Genomic DNA, 24,437 nt, shown 5'->3' with positions numbered 1-24,437 from the left:
AATAAATTTACCTTTGTACCTCGAACATCACACGTTTCTTGTTTATTGTAAATTATAAAAGATATAAAATATAAAACAGCATTAAAATTGCATGTATCATCAGTTAACATATATGAATTACATATTTGTTTATAAACACCAATAGATCTCTGACAGCTTTTATTTTTCAAAAATACCGCCTGGCATAATGCATGGCGGGAAAATCTTAAGGGTGCGTTCAGAAATCCTACCTATTATGCAAAGACTCCTTTTGTTCTGATTGGTCAATTAAAAACTACTTTACCTTTTGCAAGATTTTCGAATACACCCTAGATAACTCTCTCTCTCTCTCTCTCTTTCTCTTAATGTTTTTGACATAAATTTGAAAATAATAATTTTATATTTACAAAAAATAAACTTGTGTCTATATATCTAACTATTATCATATTTTTAGTAATATAAAAATATGTCTCTATACATTAAATTTTTTGGGAAATAAATATGGCGACCGTACCCTATCGAGGTTATTGATAAATCCTTCGTCATTACAATGGTTATCAATCGACACTAATTAAATGTATTCAAGATGTATAAAGTTCGAGCAACTTAGAATCTAGTACAACGAAGAACAATCGTGTGTCAACGTTCGTGAAATATGATTTTAATATGCTAGAATTATGAGTATATTTGAGTGGACTCGAGGGGAGAAGCGAAAATGGCAAAGATACGATGGTCCTTGGCGAAGGCGCCAAATGTTCTTAAGTAAATAAATTTGTTTAATATTTATTTTTTTATTTTTTGAATATCTATTATTTGTATCTATTATTTTTTTAAATTATTTTTGTGCCTCTAACTTTTTTTATTCAATTTATTTCAGTTTATTTCAATTTATTTCATATCTTTTTATTTTCTATTCTTGTATATGTAATTTTTTTAAAATTATGTTACAATTTATATATATATATATATATATATATATATATATATAAATTTATTGGTTGCATTTCTATATAATTTTACCTGGACTTAAATATGATCTGATTTAATTTTTATTTATAGGATTAGTTTGAAGCAGAAGTGGCAGCGGTTACAAATTGTCTTCAAATCTTTATTCTACAATGATTTCTTAAACTGGAGTTATGCTTGTGATATACTTATGGAACCTATGTTTTGGTTTGTTGAGAACTTCACTGCCTGTTTGGGTCCGGTAAGATTTTAATTAATATTCATTTTTATATCTCGTATATTATAAAGTATCAATTTATAATATATTTAGAAATTATAACAATATATTTTTTGCATATAAGGTTTAATATATTGTAATGTCACAGTTTATTGCTTTATATGAATAAACCACAGAATGCTTCATAGTAGACATAATTTAATTTAATGCAAACCTCATTACATCCACAATGTATTTACTAAGCATTGCAGTCCATAGGTATTTGTGGTAATGGTAAGCCTTCTAACCGCCAGTATCGTATACATTGCATACTACTTGGGTTTACCCTGGTGGTGGGATCGAAGTCCTTTTGTGACGATAATTTTGCTATTGGTTGGAAATTGGCTGCTGGTTAATGTCTGCTTCCACTATTACATGGGTGTGACCGTACCAGCGGGCTATCCGCCACAGGGCGGCCTTATTCCAGAGGCTGTGAGCATCTGCAAAAAATGTATCAAGCCAAAGCCACCTAGAACGCACCACTGTTCTGTCTGCAACAAATGCATTCTCAAGATGGATCACCATTGTCGTATCCTTACATATTTTATAAATCAATTTGAATATTTCAATTATTGTTCATTAATTAATTATTCCTTATAGATTAATTATTATCAATGAAAATTTATCTAGATGTATTACAATATCTTGTGATAGATCTTCCTTAATCAACATGTAGCATGGTTAAACAATTGCGTCGGCCATTATAATCATCGGCACTTCTTCTTGTACATGGTTTACACTGTGGTCGGTATTACGTTTATCATGATATTTGGCATACGACTTGCATACGAGGATTTCTTCCCTGAACAGGAACCGGAATTGGACGGCCATCCAGTGCGTCTTAATAATTCGGAAATAATTCCTGTGGTATGTTAGCTCGATGAACATATGCTTTATTATTTTTTAAAAGTATTAAACGTTGCATTTATTATATTAATTAATGCAGACGGAATCGCTAGACCATTTAAGTAAGGAGGAACTTGCAGAAATAGCAAGACAAGCAGCAGAAGCCGAGACCAGGGAATGGCGAAGAAGACTGATAATTTTCGCGGGTCTGATCTGCATTGCTACTTTCACAGCGTTGGGTGCCTTGGCTTGGTGGCACGCGGGTCTAATCACCCGGGGAGAGACGAGCATTGAGGCGCGTATCAACAGCACAGAATCGCAAAAGTATCGGGCTCAAGGCAAATTCTATCAAAATCCTTACGACTTTGGGCCGAGGGAAAACTGGAGATTATTCTTGGGAATAAAAAACAGGTTTCAAAATTTTATTAAAATATTATAAAGTCTTTAAATGTTTGCGAGAGCCTTTAATTAAAATACAATCGGTTGATAGTTAAGGAGCTACATAAATCATCAAGAAGGCTAATTAAACAAGTATGTTTTATTATGAAAATAATTTTATTTCTGTGTCATAAAAAACACAATAGATTCGCACAGTATTCGATATATTTAATCCTCGTTTTTCGAAATGCTTTATATTCTTTCAATTTTAAAATAATTATATAAAATAAGATCTTTATAAAGGAAATCAGAAATTATTATTTGTTACAAATTTGATTCAGTTCTAAATATTTTTCCTTAAATATATTGAATTATTTTTATATTATTATTTTCATTATCACATATGGCGAATACATTATCCTATAATGTATTTCGTTTGTGTTATTACAGAAGTTGGTGGTATGTTCTATTTCCATCAATCCATGGTCCATATGGTAATGGGCTTACATGGCGAACGATTCAAGATAACAAGATCTCTTAATTTCTGAGATTTAGAAAGTCAACAAAACTGAACAGTCGTGCATTTTACAATTCAAACCTTCTCGTATTTTTTTCGTTTTTATATACGTTTCAATATTCTAGTCAAAACTGCAAATTGTTTAATTGTACTATCATAATTAATAGAAGTATATAACATATATACAATTAACTTTTCACAATTGTCAATAATTCTCTCTCTTCAAGTAATAATTGGAGAATAAGTAACATTTAAACTTTTTTGAAATTTTAAAATTATTCTTATATATGACGAATGAATATTATATCATAAAATAACGAGAGTGGAAAAAATTGTAAATGTTATAAATTCCTTAAATGTAGATTAATTTGACTGATTAGTCATTTTTGATTGATTACTTGTGAGACTTGAGTTAACCGAGTACAATTTAATAAACAATGATTTTTTATATCTTTCGTCTAAAAGTCTAATAGATCACAACTATTGTGGCCAGACGATATTCTCAATCCAAGAAATATAATGGGATACCCTCGTATAAACACCAGGTGTGTCGATAAGTGCGCATCCCTGACCGAAACTGGTAATACCGATTACTTGGAAGACGCACAGATTCTTAGGATGGATAACTTGTAGAGGACCTCCAGAGTCGCCTTGGCAGGAATCCTTGCTCCAGCCACTACGATCGCCGGCGCAAACCATGCTCGGTGTGACACCATACGGAATATCTATGGAACTGTTGTATCGTATCGTGCACGCTAAATTATCTACCAAATCCAGTTGAGCTTTATGCAATTGATCGGTTTGATCTCCACCTGAAAACACGTCATTAAACTTCTTCACTAAATCGGTATTCCACATTCCTTATTAGAATTTTCAAATCCTAGGAATAAAGTTCCTGGTTCCTAATAGAAAAAAAAGTAAAAAGTCCTTTAAATCTTTAACTTTTTGAATTTTATATGATTCTTTCTCTTTGTGTCTTTTAAGTTTTGAAGCAAAGAATTATTAAATTATCTACCGAATTCGGTAACACCCCAGCCACTGACCCAGGCGCTCCTAGGCACAGTATCGTACTGTTGATAAAGACACGCAGGTCGTATCAATGTGCTAAACGTAACGGTATTCGTAAGCTCCACCAAAGCTATGTCCGCATACATTGCGGGTGGATTGAAATCCGGATGTCGTATCATGGTCTTAATAGCAACTGTGACACCTTGCTGATCTGTCAATCTGTGAGAGCCTAGCCGTGCGTCAGACGGACCGCCACTGTAAGAAAACAAATCTTTAAAAACTAAGTTATGGTCGTCTTATAAATAACTGTAAGATTATCTTCATCTACTCTTGAATCTAGGTAAAATTTTCTTAATATTTCTAAAATGCTATGTTCTCATAAATCTAATATATTCTAAATTAATCTTGAGGAACACTTAGACTTTAAGCCTTTATCTAACCCATCGTTACAGCCATTAATAGGATAGCTAACGGATAAAAAAAAATCAAAGCTTTCCCATAAAAATTCTTAAATAGTTTAGGAAGCGAAAGAAAATAATAGAGATGTGTACTTTGGCCCGTAAGTGCAATGCGCAGCAGAAAGTACCCAGATATGTGAGATCAGCGTGCCACCGCACATCAGATTAAACGTTTCGTCGGAATCGCGTTTGCCCAAGGCGACCATGTGCGGAAACTCGCCAATCCTGGTCTCAGTGCCACCGACGACCAGGCGATTCGCATCCCTACACACATTGTCCAATTTGATCACGTTGGATGATGTGCCGACTAACGATGTTATTTCAGTCGTGCCTGCGAATTCTCTCACGTATTCGTCGCATTCTGTAATTTGTTTTATATAGACATTATCATAATTAGTATTAGATATATATAAAAATGTTTGAAATGTTTCAGATCATTAACTGAATTCTTAAATGCTTGATCTTATTGTTACATCTCCAATTTTTGTGTAATTTTTGTGTAATCACGTTTTACTTACTGAGTTCTGATTTTGTTTTTGTTGAGCCAATCCTGATAGATTCTATATCCGGCAATGACGGTGTGCCTGAGGATGGAGGTTCAACTTTAATAAAAGGATGTTGTAAAAGAGATGTTGTAAAAGAGTTATGAACTGGTGCTGGTGCATAAGATGTTGGTGGTGTATTAATCGTTGGTGCAAGTGGCAGTGGTCTATAAGGTGCTTGTGTAACTAGTGCATCAGAAGATTCCATATCAACCCTTGTATCAGTCCCAAAGTTCAAGAAGGGATTGTTAGTAAAGATTGCGATGCTGGAAACATTAGTCTCTTGTGGCAAAAATATATTTGGCACTACATCGAATGGCTTTTCACTTCTGTTGCCAGACAGGAAGGGATTATTCTCAATAATAGAAAGATTTATAGATTGCTGAAGAAAAGGATTGGTCGCAATGTCTTTGCTAAGTTGAATCTTGGTTGAATTGTTCTTCTTCGAAGAACCACGATTACCTAAAAAAATATGAAAGGCAAATTGTATAGATATTTTTATAAGTATAATATTATAAACTTACAACTTTTTAATATAGTATTTATATGATATAAATTTTTAGAATTTTAAAGTCTCTCTCGACATGAATTTTAGAATAGAAAAACATTTAAGAATGTATAGATCTGATTTACAGATTTTAAAATTAATATAATACAGATATTATACTATCTACGAATATAATATATTTAACATATATATTAATATTAATACTCTTTTCAAAATTCATAACATCCACAATAATATCCAATAATCACTATTACAACAATGGTATTAAAAACGCAAAATAATAATCTATAACTGTTTCTGGTGATAGTAATACTTATTAATCCACCTGAATCTTTGCTGTCAGTGGGCTGCCAGATGAAGGTTACAATTAGCAAGATTACAAATATTCCGAAACGAAGATCCATCGCCGAAGAGAGACGCGCGACGAATCGAATGTTCAATGTCAAGATATTCGACAACAGAGATAAGCAATGATGACGATGATTTCGCGGAAGAATCTGCACGCGGCTGCCATCTCTCCCTCTTAATTTTATGCAGAACAGAGTGCGAAAAGAGACGAAAAAAAAATAAGAAGAGATGAGAAGGAGATGAGACGAGAGTGAAAGATCAGAATGGGGAAGGATCCTAACAGTACTCGAGTTCTGCGACTCTTCATTGCGATTCACCGAAGATGTCAATGTTGCAATTTTCAACACGGAAAATCCATTTAGAAGTGGTATAGCAAACAATGATTAATCCATTGGTAATCAGCGTAATTAGAGATCATAAGTTTATCTCTTAACACAATTTTATATTTCTATTAAAATTGATAATTACTCTTTGGGTAATTTTAATATAATTATATAGTTTTATGTAATATAAATGTAGAATATATTAAACACGAAATATCATGAATACAGATGTTCTATTATATTTATCTTTGCAACAAGTGGATTCAATAATTTTATGTTCATTATGTATTGATAAAAAATAGAATCAATATAAAATATACACATATACTATTTTAAGTATGATAATCACTTATAATTATTTTTACAATTTTAATTCAATTTAATTTTAGTTTCTTACAATATTATTTGGTTGATTAATAATCGATGATTATGTAAATTGTAATTCAGTTTAATTAAAATTAATCAAATTTACTTTTGAAAACACAGAATCTGTGTTCGCCCCGCAATGTTCATGCAACGAAATAAGAAAAAAAACAAGGAAAGAAGGAAGGATACGAAGAACGTTTGCCAATAATTAGCAGACACTATTTGTTTTCATCAGTATACAATTAGTCTATTGAGAATCTTTAGTTCTGACGCAACCGGCTGAAGCGGATAAACCAGTCTATCTATCCCGTCAATCTATACCGCAAAAATTAACGAGATAAGGAAATACTAAACAAGAAAAGGACAAACTAATCTGGTATTACCCATCCAATATGCAGAAATAACGTACTTCAAAAGTTTTTATATACAAATAGCACTGAAAAAGTAGAACTAGAAAAATAAAAATCAAAAGAAAAAAAATAAATTTGAAATTAATGATTTTGAGTAACAAATGAAAAAAAATTAAATTAATAATGAAATTACTTGAAATTATAGCAAATATATATGTATAAAATGTTAGCAAATTAATCTCTCTCTCTTGTTACTATTATTAAACTTAACGATAAACAGAAAAATATTTCATTATTTAATATATTCAATATTTTATTTTATTAATATATTTACATATTTACACATTAATATACTTTAATTGACACTCGCATGATATTGTAGGAATATTTCAGCTTGATGGATTCCTGTCTCATAAGCTCCGTGTGTTGTCGAGTAGAAATTATCATGCGTGGCTTCGCCGGCGAACAGTATGACTGGTAAATTCTGCAAAATATTTGCAAAAGAAATTCTTTAATGAATTAATATTATAAACAATAGATTTCGGTTTTAAATTTGGCTGCATTAATATTGCATTGTTAATGATAAAGTAAAGGCGTAAAAATTTTATTGCATGAAACTTTGATATCTTGGAATAATGGAAACATAAAATTTCAGATTTAAAATTGACAGTTTTACAATTTGAAAATGTCTTTTAAAAATCTCACCTTCTTCATATTATTCTGCAATATTGTCGCCCAAACCGGATCAGCCAACGTCTTAGGTGAAACGTCGTCTTTTTCACAGCTCTTCGTGATATGACAATAGCTGCCCCTCACGTACTTATTTCCATGCCATTTCGTTCTGACGCATTTTCTCACCGGCGGAATATCATGACACCGTAAATAGTGCGTCAACAGATTCGTACAATCTTGAACGATTGTCTGCTCCGACAAATCCTCGACGGTATGCGCTCCTCGCCCGCCGACCCACACTACGAGAGTGGCCGGATGAGTCGGTACGATATCGAATCCCGTGATATCTCTAGTCCATTCTGGCAAGGATCGATGATCGTCCTTATGCCAGAGTAATTGGAAACCTTTCACATCGGTTTGCCACCAAGGAACTTCGCCGAAGTCCAAAAAGATTTTGTTAATCGTTCCGAAACCGAGATCCTCGATGGCAATGCTTAGACGATTCGGTAATGACGGCTGAAACATCTTTCGGTAGTTTTCCTTCAAATAACCGAGTGAACAAGTGACTATAACGGCGTCAGCAATAATCTGCGTCCCTTTGGAAGTCGTCACGATGATTGAAAAATCCTCCCGAGACTCGACAGAATTCCGCCACCGAATGGTCTCCACAGGAGTGGCTAATCGCACCTTTTCCTTGCTCAGATTCTCGGCGAGAAGATTCGTTAAGGAACTGTAACCGGACTTGAAGAGCAAATGTTCTGGTCCGCCAACATACTATATGGAAATAATTTTTAGAGCGCTTATATATATAATTATTATTATTAACTCTTTATTAACACATATATGAATTTAGCTTACCTTAAACTTGCCCCACAGACTCGCTGATAATTCGTCCAACGATTGACAGCAATTATCCACCAGAAGAAACCGTACGTTCCAATTAAATATCTCTTCCATTTTTTTTCGGGTTGAAGAATCATTTCTTTCATGTAAATGTTCCTCGAACTTAGATTTCATGACTGAACCGATGGTCTCGTTATTTTTTAAAGGCCACTGAGATTCACAGATATCATCAGAGACAGTTCGTAAAAGATCATCAATCTCACGAACCAAGTTCTCGCTCATTATCGTTCCATCGTCGCGCAAAAAGATTCCTTCGCCGTCGTTACCTTGAATGTTTGACAGTAAATTATTGTCGAGACAATATTGCGCCAATTTGCTCTTATCGCCGTGTAAGAATTGCGCCCCACAATCTATCCAATTGTTATTCCACGGAACAGAATGAATTCTTCCTCCAACTACATCTTGAGCTGTGAAATAATATGACAGGATAATCCGGGAAATTTTAATTTCATTTCGATATATATCCAAAAACTCTCCAAATTCTACATTTTTATTTATTTAATAAGTGTGTGTCTCTAGAAGTAAATTAAATTATATTAAATTTTTAAACAAAAATTGCAGATATCCTACCTTCAAGAAGAAGATAATCTGTAAATTTCGCATCCTCTAGAGTTTTTGCCGCTGCCAATCCTGCAAGTCCCGCACCTATTATCACGACTCTTGTTTTTTCTATTTTTCTCGCATCTGTATCTATTTGCACCGCTTCATTGAAGTTGTTAACCAGTTGATTTAAGTCCTTGCGCGTTCTACGTCATCCGAAGCAATTCGTCAAATCTCAGGTGAATTACTGTTTACTATTTTTTTTATGATTTTAATTCTCTAATTTATATATATATTCTATTACATATATGATTAATAGAAGTATATTATCCATATTTAAACATATTCTTAGTTATAACAGTATAAAAACGCAAATAATAATTAACAATAATAATAATAAACGCGGATAATAAATGATTAAAAATATTCATGTATGATGACAGGATGATATGTTTCTTATATTTCTTTAATTTTACATCACAATTTACAATATTAAAACTTTTTATATATTATTAAAATGTACATTTTTTTATATATTATTAGAGAATTTAAAATATTATATAATATGAAAACTTATAGATTATTATAATCTATGATTTTTCTATATAATTTATAGATTATTATAACTTTTGATATTTCAATTTTTGTATATATTATACAAAAATTTTCTACATATACAATTGTTTATTTCTATATATACAATTTTTTATATACTTTATATACTTTACATATTTTATATATACGATCTTTTTTTTTATTAAATATTTGTCTGCAAACATTGTTGATTATATATTTATAGGTTTCCATAATCCATTCATTAGAAGAATGTAGTAGTAGAGGATGCAGTTAAAGATGTGAACTTAATTGTCTAAGAAAAAGTATAAATAATTAATATAAAAATCATTACAAAATATATTTGTAAGATTTGAAACTAAATTAGTCAATAAATTCAAAGTAACATTCGTTTCAACATAAGTTTAAAAATAAAGTACATGTAATAAAACATTGACAAACAAGATTACATAACGTGCATAATGCAATATAAAACTAGAAAAAGCAATAATAGTGAAAATGAAAGCTTTATTGAACAATTCAATTTCTTTTTGATTCAATATTATCAAAATGAAAAAGTTTAGTCAAATTAGTGTAGAAAAGTGTTAGAAGAATTTTATTAACAGAACATGAAAAAAACAAACCATACTTTGGTAATTAAAATTATCTTACCTTTCATAATCAATTAATCGATTCGCTTCGCGGAAACCAGTTTCCACGGCACCATGCACAGTAGAATAATAATGATCATGTGTAGCTTCTCCAGCAAAAAGGATTATCTAATATGATGATTATATTGTTTCATCAGTATCAATAAAGTTTCTTTTATTGTTAGTTATATAAAGCAGAAATTTATCATAATAAGTTAAGAATAAAAAATAATAATAAAAGAATAATAAAAAAACTGTGATATTGAGTCATAGTGACAAAATAAAAAATTAATAGAAAAAGATGGAGGAATTAACTAATTCAAATTTAATAATTAAAATTTATATTAATATTAAAAATGTTACATTTATTTTTATGAAATTACTTACAGGTTTATTTCCATCAATCGTTATTGGCTCGGCCAAGTCTCTCGGGTTTACGTCCATTTGTTCGGAAATCATACTTTGAAAGGTATATGAACCACGAAAATGTTCATCGGTATGCCAGTTGGATCTAAAAGATAAAGTTTAAAATTTTAAAAATAAAAGATGCATCCAAGTAATATTTTTCTTTTCTATAATTAAAATTTTGAGAAATTACCTTAATATTTTCGTCGGCTTTACAACATTATAATGTTTTCCGAGCGATCTTTTCAGCAATTGATACAATCCATCGAATACATCAATGTCTGATAAAGTTTCCATATATCTTGCATTTTTTCCGACGAGCCAGGCGCATAAAAGATTCGGTTGATAAGCTATAGTAAAAAGCGAAAATATGTCGCAAAGCCATTCGTTGCTCTATAAAGTAAATATTTGATAAGATTATTAATACATACAGAGCAGTAAAAGCAAAAAAATGAAAATTATTTTTATCAATAAATATTATATTTTTTAAATTTAAATATGATTGTTAAAATATCTACTTACTTGACCATAAGTTTTCAAGAATTCATTTTTTTCTTCTTCTGGCCAAATAATATTGAAAGCAGCAGTATCCTCTGGCCACCATCTGTGTGGAAATTCAAGGAAAACCTTATTTACTGTTCCGATATTTAATCCCTGTGATTAAGAATGACATTTATTTATTAATATCCGTCAAAGGACATATATGTATATAATTTTATTTTATTCTTGTTAATGATACTTTTACTATACTTTTATCGCGCGTTGTTTTCTCTGTGATAGGGGAGGCACAAACATCGTAGAATGTTTCTCCTTCAAAACACCCAGAGATCCAGTGAATATTACATGCGACGTTAGATATTCGCATCCGTCTCTAGTGGTCACCATAACGTCCTCGCCAGAACTATAATTGATAGTTGTCACTACCTTTTCGAACTCTATCTTCTCCATCACTGGTAAGCATTCGTCTGTGTTCGGGATCTTTTCCTAAGATAAAATAATTAATATATTGATATTTAATGAAAATCTGTATCTCGATGAAGATTTATTTAAATATTAATTTTATTGTTAAATATCACAAAATTTTAAGCTTTATTTATTGTTCGTCATTTTTAATTTTTTAATTTTATTCTTAAACATTTTATTTTCTTAAATTAATCCCATCTTCCTATAATTTAATTTTAGAAATTAATATTTTATTTTTGGCAAAATATATTTCTTATTTTATCAAATTTTTTTTAATAAAAAAATGGGATGCGTTATTAAAAATTTTATTTTTATATATAATGTATGATATTTTTGGTTCAATATTATTAAGTAATTTATTACCAATAATAGATCAAAGAGCGTTTTATAACCACGCTCTTTCCAATTCAGCAAGAGGTTGCCTTCGCATTCCCAATATTCCGTCAAACGTTTCGCGGAAGTGTCAAACCACGTGTCACTGCATTCTATAGAGTTTTCCATCTTTTCCATCCAAGATAAATATTCGACAGCTCGAGTACGACTCGCGAAAGGCTTCTCGTTAAAAATCTTATAATATCTGCAATAAATAATAATTATATTATCAATATTTATTAAAACATATTGATATCTGATTATCTATAATAGAAATATTTCATTCTAGATATTAAGTATCTTTTTTTTTAATCTATTTATAATTTTTTGTTTTTTCCTGTGTACTAGTATCTTAACTAACAAAAATTATTCGAACGATAAAATTTGTTTAAATATTATAAGCAAGTTTTATTAGACAAGTGAAGGAAACATATCGTGTTTTTTCGCGATTTAAATTATAGGCGGGCAGGCATTAAGTATGATTCATCATCAACCTTGTATTAAGTTGTGGTGGGGAGACATTGTCTCTCACCAACAACATATGGCAATCATTTTTTCATTATAACGTAAAGGAAACGTAATTTATTCCTTCAACTTTAAGTGATAAATTTTTGATAATTTTAAATATTTTTTTTTTATCATGTAAATATAATGCATTTGTGTGGTCTTCACAATCTGTTGCAGAACAAATCATAGTAAAAATAAAACAAAATTCTTCTAATTATTTATAACAAATCTTCATCAATGAAATTCAGTAACTGGCAAAATGTTTGCAAAAAGGTAACAAACTCTCTTAATTAATTTTGTTGATTTTTTTCCTTATTATCTCAAGAAAGAAGATTGTATTCCAGTAAATGTACATGTTGTGAATTATAGTCACGGAGAAACAATATATTGTGAATTATGATAAATGGAAAAACATAATTTCAGAAAAATAGATCCAGAATTAGAGAAGCTAAGGAACGAAGTACAGGGGCCACCAAATTTAGATACAATCATTTTGAACATTCAAAAAGTGTCATCACACATTCATGCTGCATACTTATTCGAACATATTGGTAAAGCTATACTGCAGAAACTATGCTTGCTATTGAGTTCTACAGCAACAGGGAAAATTTATGATGGCTGGCAAGAGTTTGCAGCATACATGGGTTTAACAATGGAACAGATACGTGTAAGATGATCAAAATCTGACAATTTTAATAAGTATGCACAAATACATGTATGTACGCTAAATGATATGTGTATATTGTGTATATATGTGTATAATATATTACTACTAGTAATTGTGATGTTATTTTATTTTTTAGTGCATAGATTATGACTTCAAGGGTCTTCAGGATCCAACTTACTACGTACTTCTGACTTATGTGCAATCTCCAGAGGCAACAATGGACAAAATTTTTAGTGCTTTGCAAAAGATGCAACGGTTTGATATAATAAATCAAATTAAGGATTATGTGTATGAGCTAGTGAATGTTCTGTCACAATGTGCCATGAATAAAGGTGAAGTAGACAATAATGATAAAATTTTATTCTGATATTAAAAAATTAATTATAAGCCTAGTCAAATTTGGGCACTAAAATAATATATATAATAATAATTATATTAATTTCACATTTAATTTTATATTTCATATTTATATTTTATTATATTAATTATTTATGTATATTTAGGATCTGAAATACTCCAACCTGGATATCTACCAAGAGCACCATTAGTTTTGAGTCCTATTTTAACTGGAGAATGTGGAACGAAAGAAAATGAATTAAAAGGCACACTACATGATATTCAACAGAAGGTTGCTCTACTTGCAATTTCTAAAATTTAATAACAAAGAGAGCCTTTAAATTAAAATATTTTATATTTATTATATTTAAATTAAAATTTTTTTCACGATTATCAATTATATAAAATGCAATTATATTTTCTTATTATTTCAGCATAACAAACAGAGGTATGGCAGCATAGTTATGCTAACTTTTGCAGACGACGGTTTACCAACCGCGGAGTGTATCACAAAAATATTTAGATCCAAGCAACCCCGAATTGGCGTGCTTATATTGCAAGAGCAAGAGAAAGGTGTCTATAGTCGAGCTGAAGAATTTATAGATGATTGCTTTAAACAGGTAATTTACTTTTAATTTTAATAAAAATATTAATTAATTTTAATTAAAATAACATCTTATAAAATTAAATTTTTTTCAGTCAAATTTATAGAGTATTAATTATATCAATTAATATTAGGTCCTAAATTTATTTATTTTTAGGTCGATTATGTTATACCAATACTAACAAGAGGATACATTAAAAGAATAAATAATATTGCAAAAACGTATGATCAGATATATAATAACTTAGATGAAAAATATTTGAAATACATCTATTCCTTATTGAGATATGAATACGTGAAAAATCAATGCTGCAATAATCGCGTGAGGTGTGTATATATGTATATTAATAAAATAAAAATCTGGAAAATTATTTGAAATTATTATAATTATACAAAAAAAATATATATAGTTGGAAGAAAAATCCTGGTAGAGAGTAAAAGAGAAAAAGAAAGAGATTTACTACATCAATCCAGTTTATAGCAAGCATATATATATATATATATATATATATATATATATATATAAGATTTTGATAATAAACTAGTAAATAATACAATTTTAATTAATAAATTTTTGATAAGATATATTTTTATTCGTTTAAGATTAATATGAAAGTAGTAGAACAAATAAATGTCTTTATTAATTTTTTGCCTCTCTTATCAGATGTATCGTGCCTGATAAGGATGTTTATACGGTCGTCCGATCAAATCTACATCCCACATTGCAAGCGTGGTTTCGTGAAAGTGATATTGACGCCTTCGTTAACAATATTCTTTTTCATAAATTTTGAAAAATCGACAAAAGTGTTTGGAATGTAATAAAAATGTTAGCTCTTAATGGCTCTTAATGATTTATACTTTTACAACACACCTCATATAGTTCATTATAACATTAATATTTTTGTTAATAAAAAAAAAATATTGTGTTTACCTCTTAAGTGAGTCTTCTAATTTATTCATATTGCAGTCAATTACTTAATCCTTAATTAATAAAAATATAATTACTCACTCTTTTATGAAATAATTCCCAAAAGATCCTGTTTCCTTTTTGAGAATGTTGTCTTTCTGTGCATTATCTATAATATTAAAATAAATTGTTACAGCTTCATTGCTTTCATCCTTGGGTATTATTTCACCATTACTAGTGACAAAATTATGTTTGCTGGGGTCCAAGAAATTGGAAAATGAGCCTAATAAATTATGCTTGGAGGCCAACTCGAATACTATATTTCCAGATTCACCATGAACCCATTGAGCTCCAAGGTCTACCACATTTTCACCTGGAAAAATTAAAGAGTACTTAAATTCAAAATTTTTGTAAGTATATTCAAATTTTCAAAGATGCAATTAAAAAGTTGTTTTATTTAAAAAGTAGAGAGTAGTTAAGAATATAATATTATAGAATACTAAATTTTTTCTAATAAATTAAAAACTAATAAAAAGAAAGATTATTTACCAAAATTTAGAGTGTGTACCCTGCCACCAATTCTTTTATTAGCTTCCAATATCACAAAATCGCTCATTCCTTTCTGCAATAACTTGGAGGCAGCTGCAATGCCAGATGCACCTGCTCCAACAATTATAATCTTTGTTTTCTTTGACATTGTGCGGCCTGCTGATGATTTTATTGTACTGAATAGTTTTGCTGCAGCGACAAAGATATGTCTCTGTAGATGAATAATTGGAACATGAATAAGCTTAAATTGCCAAGAACAAGCTGATAACACTAGATTGCTAAACCAATGGTTAAAGAGAGATTATGGTATCTCAATATTAATAAACTACATCAGTATTGTTATCTTAAATGATTTTTATAGAGTAAAAGTTACTAATGTGATCTTAAAATTTTTAAAGTCATATATATAAATAAAATTCGAATATAGATTTCATATGTTTAATTCTTTTTTAATTTCAATAATTATTTTGAGTAATTTCATTATTAATTAGTTCATTAAAATTAGCATAAATTTAATTAACTTTTATTTTAACAAAAAGTGTATTGTCGTACATTTTTATTCAACATTTTATGTTTAAACTTTCTTAATAAGCTCTCTCTTTTAACACTTGTAAAATATAATACTGTGAAAAACACACTTGCTAATTTTTAGACGATAAATACTGGTGGACACACATAGACGAAGCACAACAAACAATAATAAATTATTTAAAAAAAAGATTATTTACAAACAACATTGTGAATTTAACGACCTTTGCTCTTCATGCATTGTTAAAATCACCATGCTACACGTGGACTGCACAGATGAACGAACTGTCACGAACTCCACGTTATATACATATGCGATGTGTGTTCATACACCATACACCATACACCATACACCATGGATATAGTTTAATTAGTTAGTCTGTTGTGATATACACATACTTGATTGTCCCTCGCGATTGTATTCGAAAATTTATTTATCGGATGCAGTTTGATGAGCCAATGGCTGCATTGGCTCATCTTGCATTTAGAACTTTGTTGGATCTAAGTGCAGAAACCAATCACAATAAAAAATCACTAAGCGCTCACTGATTTGCTTTCTCTGCTGAACGCAGCCAATGAAAACAGAGAAAAAGTTCTTGCTTCCTTTGTCCCGATTGGTCATCCACAAAAGTTATTTTCCTCTGATGAGTAGATTTTTGAACACAACTCGGCATTCAATCTATTCCTGTGTGTACTTTTACTTTTTATTAGAATTTTGAAACAGATTTCTACATGAAAAATATGCTATAATTGTGTGCTTTAAACTGAAAACGGTGTTCCTCATTTTTAACTAAAACATTAATTAAAAGAGGTATATATACGAACATGTTTAAATAATTGCAAAAATCGTATACAATTAGCATATACTTATTATTATTTAATTAATTTTGTCTGGCTAATGCAAATAACAATCACAAGTTATAAACAAAATAAGACTCAAAAATTACATCTATATTCATATATAACTTGCCATTTTATTTCAGTTACATTTTTTATAACCTTTCATAACGTATATTAAATCTACAAGTATCAATTATAACTTATTCAATCTTCAAAAATATATTTTATTAGTAAGAATTATACACAATTCAGATCTCTGTCTCAAAAATGTCCAAAATTTCGTTAAAGACTTCTAGCACACGAATGCTCCACCGTACTAAGTAAATGTTCTTTCAACATTGTTAGAAAAATATAATTAAAATAATTATATAGAATTTTTTATAGAAAAAAATATAATTAATACATGTTATTTTAGTTTTCTTTTTTTTTTCAATTAAGGAGAACATTTTCTTTTTTTCTTAATGCTTTTCTTTACTGTAATTTATAATAATTCATATTAGTGTTATTAGTATGGAACAAATTAAATTTTTATGTAGTTTCTGTTATCTCATTTTACAAATATTACTTGAATAGTCATTAATTTGTCTATATTTAATATTAAATTATTTACTAAATGTAATTAAATTTTTATAGATGGACAAAGAAAGATTCAAAATTGAAGCCCTTTGGTTTCTGCTGTTCCTTGGATTGCTTCGATCCTCTCTCAAGATACGATCAACAAAAACCACCCTACAAATCTTCATTAATGGCAATAACTTCTGTCCACGAATGTCCAGTATCCAAGATACAAATAAAATCTCTCACTCCCCGGTTTACCCGAGAAAAGAGGAAGCCGAAAACGTCAGAAGCTGGAGATCAGCAAATAATAAAAAACGGAAAATTGAATTATTTTCAAGTCGGCAAAAACGATCGTTCTATAAAATGGTATCTAGAAGATGAAATCGCTTTGGCAAAGGATATGTTTTGGACAGAAAAGCAAAGAATTTACAATGAAATGAGCGACAAGGCAATGAGAATTGGAAGAAAGAAACGTAAGTCTTTTCTATTCTATTAGTCAATTCTTCAAGTAAAAATATAAACTAATAAATTAATTACATCATTATTTTCACTTGTTTGCTGTAGAGTATAAAGGATGAAAAGTGCTATTTTCCTAAATTATATTTTATATAAGAATGCTTGAGAATAAGTAAATTTACTTTAATAAAGTTTGATTATTATTTACAACTGTATATATAGTTTGTTATATGTATATACACTATTAATAAATACAATATTATTTAATTACAGTCAGAGGCACAATAAAAACTTTGTTGAACCTAAACTATCCACAATGGTATCAAGATTTTTCCTTGGATCAAGTATGATGTAAAAATAAATAATTGATCTCAAGTAGAAAGATTTGTTTTTGAAAAAGATATAATTTTACACTTGTATCAATATAGTAATTAAAAAATACAATAAATGATACTCTTATTACATGAGTTATTGTCTCAATATTCAAGAAATTTTCAATTAAAATTAAATTGTAATAATGTAAAAGAGTGTCTTATATATATTTCGAATTTTAAATAACTGTGACATAAAGTTATATAAAAATTTGTAGATGAAAAATTTATTAAATCTGGAAAATGTAATGCGTGTCGATTACGAAGAGACAAAAACGGATGGCACACAAAAGACATTGATAGCTATTGGCATTATGTCAACATTTTTCAAATTAAAACCGAATATTATAAATGAGTTGCATAAATCATGCAATTTGAATAGTGTTGATTTTTTGCGAGAAATTTATAAAATTTTAACAGGAAATGATTTCTACGAAGAGGAATATGGTATATTTCTCATTTTATTTTAATTATAAAAAACAAAAATAAATTTTTTTAGCAGAATTGTTTATAATAATTATTTAACAAAATTGTTTAATTTGCAGAGAAATTTTACGACTGTAATGAGAGAATAATATTGTCGGCTATTGCATTTTTAACTTTGCCAGAAACAGTAAAAGAATTGCATAAGAGATTACCAGCAATGATCGTGCCAAGCTTGCCACCAAAACGTAAGTTTTTTTATTTTTATATTAAACAATATTTAAAATAACGAAATAAATACAGTTATAATTTTTGTTTTAGCAAAACCACCAATGTGTCCGGCAAGACGAAAAAGCAGTTGTCCTTATAAGGAAGAGTTATTCAAGTCTCCTGATTGGACCAGTTATCGAAATGCTTTGCAGAAATGGCAAAAGCAATACAAACTATTGACAGCTCCAGAGATAATCTTATCATCCAAGCAATATGATCAGTTTTTTATTAATAATGAAATACTGTCTGAGATTAGAAATCGAAGGAAAAATACCAACCATAAGATGTATACCAACTATCTCGAAAAAATTAGCACAAAGGATCTACAAAAGAGTTCCTCTACTCTCTATGATGTAAAAGGTAAAACTATTTGAATTATATAAAAATAGAAGTCCTGAGTATGTACATTTGACCATCTTACATAGAATATTATAAATAAATAAATTTATTAAAATATTAATTTATAAATATATATAGATATAACGAATATTGATGAGGAAATAACACATGGAGATGAAGATTTACCAAGACAAGAGAAAGAGGGAAATATATCAACTTCCAATATTTATCAAGTGCCAGATGATGGCAAAAAATTTGATTTTACGATTAACAATCATAGTGGAAAAGCAGGAACTGTGGAATACAAAATTTGTGGTATAAACTCTTGCAATCGTGCTTCTTTAACACTGTCAATTTTAATTGGAGACAAAATATAATAAAAAAATTACATATGTAATTTTTATATACATATTAGAAATATTATATCAAAATATGTTAAAAGAAAAAAAATTTTTTATAATATAATATTTTAGATGCACCAAAGCCACCAGGAGCAAATAAAAAATCCTGGCTGGGTGAAAAGAATCCTGTCTACATGATAGCTGGCGCGTCCTCACAGGATGAAAAACCACCGAATTGTTCTGTAACTTATGAGATCACTGGAGTGGCTAATGTGACACCCAGCAATAGCGATGAAAAGTTCTTTGCAATACTGAAACTTGATGATAGACCCAAAAAGATCTTTCCTAGTGGCAGAGAAAATTTGTCAAGAAAATGGCAGGACTGGCTGCTAAATGTTGATGAAGATTTTATGCAGATGGAAGAACAAACTGATGAGTTGATAAATAGTATGCAGACTACTATGAAATTGGCGTTTCCTGGACCGGTTTGCGACAATTGTTGTTCATGTCGACAGACTCGAAAGACCGAGGAGAAATTGCAAATCAAGGCGCTCAATGACAATGCAGTGCAAAATAGTGAAATAAATAAGTGAGTAATAATATCTAATAACGTTATTGCATCTGATTTTTAAGAATAACTCTGTAAATTACAGTTGCAAGTAGTTTTAACAATTGATCTTAAAATTGTTATATCTATGAATTTTAACATTATTGATTCTATTTATAAATATTCAAATTTCGAAATCTTTAATTTCTTGATCTCTAAATTTTAAGTTAAAATATTCTTTAATTTTATATAATTCTCGTGTATTTGTAAATAAAATATACTCATAATATTCTATTTAAAATTTTAAAAGAAAAACTAAAGCTTACAGTAAATTAATGATGTCATTTAAAATACAAAGGTATTATTTATAGGTATGTCGTAGAATCGATGCATTCTTCAAAGCCAACAACAAAATCACCAGTCAACTTGGATGCTCCACAGAACGAGATCAAGACGAATATTATTATCAATGGCATTACCAAAGGAAACGGTCAAATTCAATATTATATATCAGGTGTTCAGAGGGACAACATGCACATACCATCACAAATACCTGCCTCTCCAACACCTCGGTTAGTTAAGAACGTTCCACCTTGTTTGTGTGCTATGCAGCAAATGATCAATAAGGACATAAGTCCTTCTATAAGCAAAGACGATATTCCTTGGACGAAGGACGAAGGAGTATGCATTGGAAAGAAATACATACCAGATGAGATAGGTGCATATTCCTGCAAAACATATCCTGGCGATAAATCTTGTAGACATAATCCTTTTATAAAAGAGATAATAAGGATGGAGAAGAACAAAAGAGAAAAAGAAAAAAAAGAAGAAGCGTTAGATAAGATAGAATCTACTGAAGTAGACAAGAAAGAAATTCAAACAAAGATAATGGAGAAGAAGAAGGATAAATTTATTACTCCTGATTATCCTGCTTATGATGATCCTTGGAACATATTGCGCACTGCCCCGTCAAAAGTAGTAGAAATAGATTATGAAAAAACTTTGAAATTGACTCCTCCAGCAGTGCCTTCGTCGACATTGAATATACAGGAAAGGCAAAAAAATATCTCTTCCTTACAGGAATTGAAGAAAGTTGACAAAAATATGCCCAAATATGGCTTCCTAAAGAAAGACGAGAAGAATGTAATAGACGAAGCTAAGCAGCTTAACAATCGCAAACAAGAAATGGCGAGATTAAAGAATATGTTCAAATCTTTTACATTTTTAGATGACATCCAACCAGCGATTCTCCCCGAAGAATTACTAGCAATTAGTCGACGTGATCCAGAAGAGATAATCGTCGGTAGTTCTGTTGATGAAGAGGAGAATCGTACTACCAGTAATGAGCCTTGTGGTTGGAAAACAAAGTCGGAGCAGGAACTTCCAGCAAAAAAGACTCTGACTTATCTCTGTGAACCGGATTATCCATTGGAAACAGCAGCGGTTCGCTCTGGAGGACGACCATGTAAATGTAGGGAAAATAGGAACAAAAAGAAGATCCTAGTATACAACGTAAGTGGTCTAGTGGAGAAGAAAAGAGATGAAAGAAGACCCCAAAAGACAAAAATGGAAGAGGAGAATAGAATTATCAATGGTGTTCTTTATTTCACACCACCCATCAGTCCCCGAAGAAGTGATGAGTACATCCCAGAATATGAGCTTTTGGAATCACCGTACGATATGTGCATCAATGATGTTCCAGACGAAAGATTGAAATTAATAGAAAGATATTCTGGTCCCAAAAGTCTAGTGGAGAAGATACAGAAAAAATCAAAATCATGCAGTTGTAGCAATGGCGTCAGGAAAGAAAATCATTTTGTAGATCAAAATAAAAACATTGCAGAAACTCGACGGAAGTTGATGGAGTCTAAATTGCCAGAGGAAAGATGGAAGACAGCATTGAAGGATGCAGCATTGATGGATTACTTTACACAGCATAAAAGTAATGTTCCTTGCTGGACATCTTGTAAGAAGTTTGCTCAAAGTTTCAGGTTAGCAAAAAAAAATCCTAATATCTATTTTCCAATATCTAATAATTAATAATATTTAATATCAAGTTTCCAACATTACTTAATCAATAATAATAATATTTATTAACATTAATATTATAGAACATAATATGAATTGTTTTAGACCTCGCAGATTGAAGGTTGTGAAGCCTGTGTGTGAATGTAAATATGAAAGAAAGATCGTGGAACGAAACGAAGAGAAAGCCAAGTGGAGGATACGTCAAGGAAGATTAAAAGCTTTAAAAAAACAGCCTTTCATGCATATTGTCGACATTTCGAGACCGATGATAGAAGATACAAAGTTCATCATATCAGGCGTAAAGAAAATGTCAGCGGAAGACAAGAATAAAGAAGATATCAAGTATTGTATATCGGATGTGGTAAAAAATGTTTCTATGTCGCCGCCTCAGCAGATAATAGATGGTTTGAAAATGTCAACACCGGTTCAAACGCCACAACCGAGCAGAGAAGATATTTTACGAGCAACTGCTCCGCATCGACATTGGTCGCCGACGAACATTCCTCCAAGTCCATTGCCGAGGAAAGACGCTGCGTTGAAGGAAGAAATGGAGCGTAGGAAAAAGGCCAGAGATGAAGCATTTAGATTGATTTATGGAGATAACAATGAACAAGATGCATCTTGTTTACATCATAGTTATCAAGAAGTTTGTGACAAGAAGAAATTAATGACGTATCATGAAATGAAGGAAAGTTATATAGAAGAAGAAGACGTGGAGAAGAAGACGTCTAAAAAGATAATAGGATTACAGTCACCTAACAAGATAAAACATCGCAAAGATATATCTGATAAAAAAATTGCTAATGAAGTATTTCATGAAAAGGAAAAATATCTAGAAGAAGCTACTGATGAGGTTGTACAACAAGATGTGTCATATAAACAAATAATCGATAAGATAGACGAGAAGATTGATGATGAGAAGTATTTAATAAGTGATGATGACGATAAAAAACGTACAAACAGCAAGCTTGATCTTATGGAAATAATAAAGGTATTTTCATCAATTTCTTAATCTAATAATTTCGAAATATATTCATATCTTTATCAATGGATCTCTTTAATTTGATTAAGTGTAATATCAATATTATTTATTATTTATGTATGAATTAATTTATGTATGTATGTGTGCGAATTCATATATCCCGAATTCAAAATGTAATAAATGTAACATTAGGTTGAATTAAAAAAAATGGCTGCAGAAGGGTACATATTCGCCAAATTGCCAAAATGTTATCTGATGCCACAATTTCAAGACTGGGTTATGTATAGGCAGTGTGTTACTTTTACAGAAACCGAAAAAAGTAATTTGTTCACAAAATACTATTTCTAAGACACTTCTTAAATTGCTTACCTTTCATTTGCTTTATTATTATTATGGTATTTTTTATTTTCCCAGAAAGTTTGATGCGAGCGACTGCTCGAGCGTGGCAATTACTAGATACAGTGAGGTTGCCAAAGATTGAGAAACCATCATTGCAGATGACAAAATGCCAACTGAAAAGATTAACCTATAACCAAGCTGAAGAGATAAAAGAAAAGGTCGACTATCAATGTCAACTTTCATTTTTAATATTTGTGAATTTAAATATAATAGACATATATATTACCAACGAGATACTATTAATATCTCGTCATTGCATATATTAAACTACTAACATTCCATTTCAGAAAGAATTTATAATATTCCTTAATTTTCCCATTATGTCTTTCTATTTTTACTTTTAATATGATTGCTAATATAAAACTTTAATTTTTTAAAGTCTGAAACTGGTTATTTTTCTATTAATTTGAAACAATTATAATTATTGATTTGCATTCTGCAGATTCAAGAGGCAAGAGCAATTTTTCACAGTAAAGTACGTAAAGCGCGTGTTACTTATGCTCGCTTCATGTGGCACACCATGGAATCTGGGAAAATCCTTTCTGTGTCATTTAAGAAAGCCTTCTTTACATATATGGCCAGCAAGGAAGCTGATGGATATGTTTATAAGCCATGGTTGCCTTTTGAAATTCAAGAACCAAATCCCGAATTTAGTTGCTACTAGTAATTGTTATGATAAATTATATAGATATTCATATTATTCTCAATTATTAATCACATTGAATTTTTTAATACATAATATTTTAATAATATAATTTCATTCAATATTTATATATCTATATATGTTACTACATCAGTTGTCATTTTTTTTTTTTTTACTATTTTTTTTTAGTAACAATTTTAATCTTTTTTTCTTTTCACGAAAATCTTATTAATTTTATCA

General features: G+C 30.0%; 4 protein-coding genes across 24 annotated transcripts; 2 read left to right on the top strand and 2 right to left on the bottom strand.

The window, feature by feature from the left end:
• The first annotated feature begins 478 nt into the window (after positions 1 to 478).
• On the top strand, positions 479 to 15,297 carry LOC140675130 (uncharacterized). Of its 11 annotated transcripts, none has more exons than XR_012048325.1 (12): positions 479 to 741; positions 1,039 to 1,186; positions 1,421 to 1,730; positions 1,878 to 2,068; positions 2,148 to 2,458; positions 2,876 to 3,789; positions 3,927 to 6,173; positions 6,616 to 6,900; positions 7,228 to 8,446; positions 8,982 to 9,199; positions 10,552 to 12,378; positions 12,587 to 12,682. XR_012048325.1 is itself a non-coding variant. In XM_072909227.1 (8 exons), exons 2-8 carry the CDS (start codon positions 12,669 to 12,671, stop codon positions 14,805 to 14,807), a joined length of 1,062 nt encoding a protein of 353 aa, XP_072765328.1. In that variant the 5' UTR covers positions 11,380 to 11,520; positions 12,587 to 12,668; the 3' UTR covers positions 14,808 to 15,297. The 11 variants fall into 11 exon arrangements, 1 of the variants encoding a protein (XP_072765328.1); XR_012048326.1 differs by having other exon boundaries at positions 2,876 to 6,173; positions 7,228 to 8,278; positions 8,394 to 8,446; XR_012048328.1 differs by having other exon boundaries at positions 2,876 to 6,173; positions 6,616 to 6,871; positions 7,228 to 7,322.
• LOC140675127 (serine protease snk) lies at positions 3,423 to 5,916 on the bottom strand. Of its 2 annotated transcripts, none has more exons than XM_072909222.1 (5): positions 5,784 to 5,916; positions 4,927 to 5,412; positions 4,502 to 4,769; positions 3,958 to 4,205; positions 3,423 to 3,754 (listed from the first exon to the last, which is right to left on the bottom strand). In XM_072909222.1, the coding sequence occupies exons 1-5, from the start codon at positions 5,860 to 5,862 to the stop codon at positions 3,423 to 3,425; spliced, it is 1,413 nt and encodes a 470-aa protein (XP_072765323.1). In that variant the 5' UTR covers positions 5,863 to 5,916. The 2 variants fall into 2 exon arrangements, with proteins under 2 accessions (XP_072765323.1, XP_072765324.1); XM_072909223.1 differs by having other exon boundaries at positions 4,927 to 4,992; positions 5,784 to 5,908.
• On the bottom strand, positions 7,195 to 23,653 carry LOC140675122 (uncharacterized). 8 transcript variants are annotated; one of them, XM_072909208.1, is made up of 14 exons: positions 23,525 to 23,653; positions 16,547 to 16,685; positions 15,473 to 15,683; positions 15,026 to 15,296; positions 11,894 to 12,107; positions 11,318 to 11,551; positions 11,090 to 11,221; positions 10,761 to 10,960; positions 10,550 to 10,673; positions 10,185 to 10,291; positions 8,991 to 9,166; positions 8,376 to 8,827; positions 7,551 to 8,291; positions 7,195 to 7,329 (listed from the first exon to the last, which is right to left on the bottom strand). In XM_072909208.1, the coding sequence occupies exons 3-14, from the start codon at positions 15,618 to 15,620 to the stop codon at positions 7,201 to 7,203; spliced, it is 2,928 nt and encodes a 975-aa protein (XP_072765309.1). In that variant the 5' UTR covers positions 15,621 to 15,683; positions 16,547 to 16,685; positions 23,525 to 23,653; the 3' UTR covers positions 7,195 to 7,200. The 8 variants fall into 8 exon arrangements, with proteins under 8 accessions (XP_072765309.1, XP_072765310.1, XP_072765307.1 ...); XM_072909209.1 differs by lacking the exon at positions 16,547 to 16,685 and having other exon boundaries at positions 23,525 to 23,641; XM_072909206.1 differs by lacking the exon at positions 23,525 to 23,653 and having other exon boundaries at positions 16,547 to 16,692.
• On the top strand, positions 16,673 to 24,218 carry LOC140675121 (uncharacterized). 3 transcript variants are annotated; one of them, XM_072909198.1, is made up of 13 exons: positions 16,673 to 16,811; positions 17,474 to 17,871; positions 18,128 to 18,198; positions 18,444 to 18,672; positions 18,771 to 18,896; positions 18,970 to 19,278; positions 19,396 to 19,572; positions 19,731 to 20,187; positions 20,517 to 22,136; positions 22,279 to 23,164; positions 23,348 to 23,474; positions 23,570 to 23,712; positions 23,997 to 24,218. In XM_072909198.1, the coding sequence occupies exons 2-13, from the start codon at positions 17,586 to 17,588 to the stop codon at positions 24,216 to 24,218; spliced, it is 4,653 nt and encodes a 1,550-aa protein (XP_072765299.1). In that variant the 5' UTR covers positions 16,673 to 16,811; positions 17,474 to 17,585. The 3 variants fall into 3 exon arrangements, with proteins under 3 accessions (XP_072765299.1, XP_072765300.1, XP_072765301.1); XM_072909200.1 differs by lacking the exon at positions 16,673 to 16,811 and adding an exon at positions 16,998 to 17,160; XM_072909199.1 differs by lacking the exons at positions 23,348 to 23,474; positions 23,997 to 24,218 and having other exon boundaries at positions 23,570 to 23,693.
• The last annotated feature ends 219 nt before the right edge of the window (positions 24,219 to 24,437 follow it).

This window comes from Anoplolepis gracilipes, chromosome 17 (genome assembly GCF_047496725.1).
Source record: "Anoplolepis gracilipes chromosome 17, ASM4749672v1, whole genome shotgun sequence".
NCBI lineage: Eukaryota > Metazoa > Arthropoda > Insecta > Hymenoptera > Formicidae > Anoplolepis > Anoplolepis gracilipes.
The sequence above is the reverse complement of the archived record's forward strand: the minus strand, read 5'-3'. Positions and strand labels throughout refer to the sequence as shown.

Bases quoted from the DNA above. Each gene is read 5' to 3' on its own strand.
- LOC140675127 (XM_072909222.1), bottom strand. From the start codon at position 5,862: ATGGATCTTCGTTTCGGAATATTTGTAATCTTGCTAATTGTAACCTTC. The intron at 4,770-4,926 runs GTAAGTAAAACG...AACAAATTACAG, and splicing joins AAAAACAAAATCAGAACTCA to AATGCGACGAATACGTGAGA. The intron at 3,755-3,957 runs GTAGATAATTTA...ACGTGTTTTCAG, and splicing joins CTGGGGTGTTACCGAATTCG to GTGGAGATCAAACCGATCAA.
- LOC140675130 (XM_072909227.1), top strand. The intron at 13,409-13,579 runs GTGAAGTAGACA...ATGTATATTTAG, and splicing joins ACAATGTGCCATGAATAAAG to GATCTGAAATACTCCAACCT. The intron at 14,033-14,173 runs GTAATTTACTTT...ATTTATTTTTAG, and splicing joins TAGATGATTGCTTTAAACAG to GTCGATTATGTTATACCAAT.
- LOC140675122 (XM_072909202.1), bottom strand. From the start codon at position 16,477: ATGAGCCAATGCAGCCATTGGCTCATCAAACTGCATCCGATAAATAAA. The intron at 8,828-8,990 runs GTAGGATATCTG...ATTATTTCACAG, and splicing joins AGATTATCTTCTTCTTGAAG to CTCAAGATGTAGTTGGAGGA. The intron at 8,292-8,375 runs GTAAGCTAAATT...ATTTCCATATAG, and splicing joins GTCTGTGGGGCAAGTTTAAG to TATGTTGGCGGACCAGAACA.
- LOC140675121 (XM_072909200.1), top strand. From the start codon at position 17,108: ATGTCCAAAATTTCGTTAAAGACTTCTAGCACACGAATGCTCCACCGT. The intron at 17,872-18,127 runs GTAAGTCTTTTC...ATTTAATTACAG, and splicing joins GAGAATTGGAAGAAAGAAAC to TCAGAGGCACAATAAAAACT. The intron at 19,573-19,730 runs GTATAAACTCTT...ATAATATTTTAG, and splicing joins TGTGGAATACAAAATTTGTG to ATGCACCAAAGCCACCAGGA.